This window comes from Malaya genurostris, chromosome 2 (genome assembly GCF_030247185.1).
Source record: "Malaya genurostris strain Urasoe2022 chromosome 2, Malgen_1.1, whole genome shotgun sequence".
NCBI lineage: Eukaryota > Metazoa > Arthropoda > Insecta > Diptera > Culicidae > Malaya > Malaya genurostris.
In genome coordinates this window covers 288,050,915-288,053,895 of record NC_080571.1, presented here as the reverse complement: position 1 = coordinate 288,053,895, position 2,981 = coordinate 288,050,915, and the positions used below count along the sequence as shown (strand labels likewise).

General features: G+C 40.1%; 1 protein-coding gene across 1 annotated transcript; it reads right to left on the bottom strand.

Annotated features, from left to right (window-relative positions):
* Positions 1–235: 235 nt before the first annotated feature.
* On the bottom strand, positions 236–1,093 carry LOC131430464 (uncharacterized). The gene has a single exon (XM_058595477.1). The coding sequence runs from the start codon at positions 1,047–1,049 to the stop codon at positions 459–461; it is 591 nt and encodes a 196-aa protein (XP_058451460.1). The 5' UTR covers positions 1,050–1,093; the 3' UTR covers positions 236–458.
* Positions 1,094–2,981: the final 1,888 nt, after the last annotated feature.

The following is a 2,981-nucleotide window of genomic DNA, read 5'->3' as shown; positions in this document are numbered from 1 at the left end:
TACAAGACTATATAAAATGAAAATTTTTTCTCTTCCAACACATAGAATTATTTACTTAAATTGCTTATTATTTTCTATGCGAACTCAGAAATGCCTTAATTATTTTTACTTTTGAATCTGCTCTCATCTGGCTCAATCTGGCGCACCGAGAATTAAGTAGATTAGATTAAAATATTATCTACATTTTGGGCTCTTCCGAAAGTCATCATATGATCCACTTCCAAAAAGTGAACAGTTTGTTGTTCTTCGATCACTAAAATATATATTTAACTTTTTATTCAGTTTTTTTTCGAGGTTCCGCTTCGATAATCTATTGTACTTTTCAGTCGAGGTTATCGCAGGTAACTTCCCAACCAAGCTACCACGATCAGTTAAACGTTTGCAGTTTTATTCCTAACTAGATAATAACTTAATCACTGTTTATTGTTTACCCACTCCTAGCGGGATGAGTCGGATGATCAACCGCTAAATGACTGTGATCCGGCGCTGGCGGCCGATCCGCTCTTGCTACCGAATCCGCCGCCACCGTGGCTGAAACTCTGTGATCCGGCATGGGCCGCCGATCCGCTCATTCCACCGCCATGTCCGTGTGGTCCAAAACCACCACCCTGGGTAAACGAATGCGATCCAGCACTAGCAGACGATCCGGACATTACACCACCGCCAAAGTGTCCGTGTCCATGTCCGGATTCGTGTCCATGTCCGGATCCGTGTCCGAGTCCGGAGCCGGATCCGTGTCCTTGTCCGAGTCCAGGTCCGGATCCGTGTCCTTGTCCAAATCCGGGTCCTGAACCGTGTCCTTGTCCGAGTCCGGGGCCGGATCCGTGTCCTTGTCCAAATCCTGGTCCTGAACCGTGTCCTTGTCCAAATCCGGGTCCGGATCCGTGGCCTTTTCCGAGCCCCGGGCCTGATCCGTGTCCCATACCTTGGTTGAACGACTGGGCACCGGCATTGGCGGCCGATCCGGACGCTCCAAACCCGTAATTCGGAGCACAGCTGACCGCAGCAATGATGCTCGCTAGCAGAGCCAAACAAACGAAAGAATTCATGATTAAACTATTACTGATTTCACTGGTGCACTTGTTAGCAAATATGAAAGTATTCTGATACTTCTGACAGATATTGGACGGTCTTTTATATTGCAATCTTGTCTATCTTCTGATTGTGAGCGTAGTGTGCTCCCGGCCATTCTGTCTTATCAGTTGAACTGACATTTGAACGCGGTTGTTGTTTTTTTCATTTCGCATTTCCAATCATTCCAGTGCATCCCGTCCCGGCTTTGACGTAATCGCAGTAGACACAGGGAATTCCTACGGGATCTGGAAATTATGCGAACTGACGGGAAATTTCTTTCTACAATTTATAGGTAAAAGCTACTATAATCCGTTTCCTAAACTAACGAGACTGGAAAGTGAATGCAAAGCAATCATCTGATTATTTGATGAGTAATCCTATCGTTGAGCTCAAATGTTCTGCCTTTCTTAAATAAAAATAGAGTATGCTTACTCTGTGAAAATCCACTTTTGAAACGATGCCCGCATATGGACTAGTTCTATTGGCATGACTAGAAAAATGTTAAGTGAAGTTAAGCCTAGAAATAACAACGATCTTTCCCTGAGCATTAGGAAACCATCGGAAAGTCCGTCAATCCGAAAAGAAGGAGAACCGCAAAGTGTTTTAGGTACTCCGGTCGCTCATGATGAGCACTGAAATGTTTCTATACTATTTCTATATTTGTGATTTGTAACGGGTACTTAATTCTTGTCGAGTTCGGAATGTAAGGCGGTGTTTGAGTTATTGTGAAATCCGTTGTAGTCGCTGAATTGTTTGAATGACGTTGAAATCATCTGCTAACTTCCCGACAGAAAATAAATCATCGGTTCATTAGTTATATATGGATTTGTGTAAGAAAAAGTTAAATTTAATCAAATCTACTAATCTATTGCATCAATCCAAGCTGCAACACGCATTCAAACTTATCTCACCTTTTCATTATAATAAACAGTAACTATGGTCTTTTTTTTCTTCAGCGTTGCTAGTTTTTTGCAAAATTCGTTTTAGTACATTGTCACTCTGACAGTGTACCATTGTATATGTATGTGTAAGTTGCATGTGTAAATAATTACTAACCTGAACACTGTTTAGCGCCTGTCAGGTCTAAAGAGCGATGAAATCTATGCTATCGAAAAAAAAAATATTGACTTCCACCGAATCGAAAAGTGTCCTACTCAATAGATCTTGTTTACGTACGTTTAGGTGAGGAAGTTCATCTTGAAGGTTTCTGTGTGTTTTTTCACCAATTTTAGTAGAGCTTGATGCCTGTTCAACTATATTTCGATATTTGTTTAATTTATGCAGACAAGCTGAAATTCAAACTCAGAAATTGGTAGACGAATGATAATGAACGAATAACAGTCTCGAGATCGGTGGGTCAACATTTTTTTAATTTTATTTCAAAAAGAGAATATTGCAAAGCTAATTAATAAAAATCATCGTTCAAAATAAAAGCATTTTTCTGTTCTGGAAATAAAATTTTAAAATTCCTGCAAAAACTTTGAACAAACTTTTGAATAAATCCAATAAAAACTATGGAATTTACCAACGATCTTCTAATAAAAATCACCTTCATTTATTCGTGTTCGGAGTTTCGATTCGGTTTAGCGATGAAACTACATCAAATGGCACTCATTTAAGTGAATCTTATTGTGTTCTATATATTCGGCGAGCGGACTCATTGAACGCAAATTTGCACTTAGGTCGAACAACAGAACCTAATTGGAGCGTTGGTTTGTAGAAAGTTTTAGCCAGTATTATCAAATACAAATAATAGTCCCATACAAACGAACCGCCAATGTTTGGTTCACAGCCTGAACAAGTAAGCCTAGCAAATTACTCCCTTTCATTGCGATAGTTTGAAAATGTGGAAGGAGATCGTTTCTGGCAACGCTTTATGCTAGTTGCTACGGTGCAAAACAAACTTG

Bases quoted from the DNA above. Each gene is read 5' to 3' on its own strand.
- LOC131430464 (XM_058595477.1), bottom strand. From the start codon at position 1,049: ATGAATTCTTTCGTTTGTTTGGCTCTGCTAGCGAGCATCATTGCTGCG.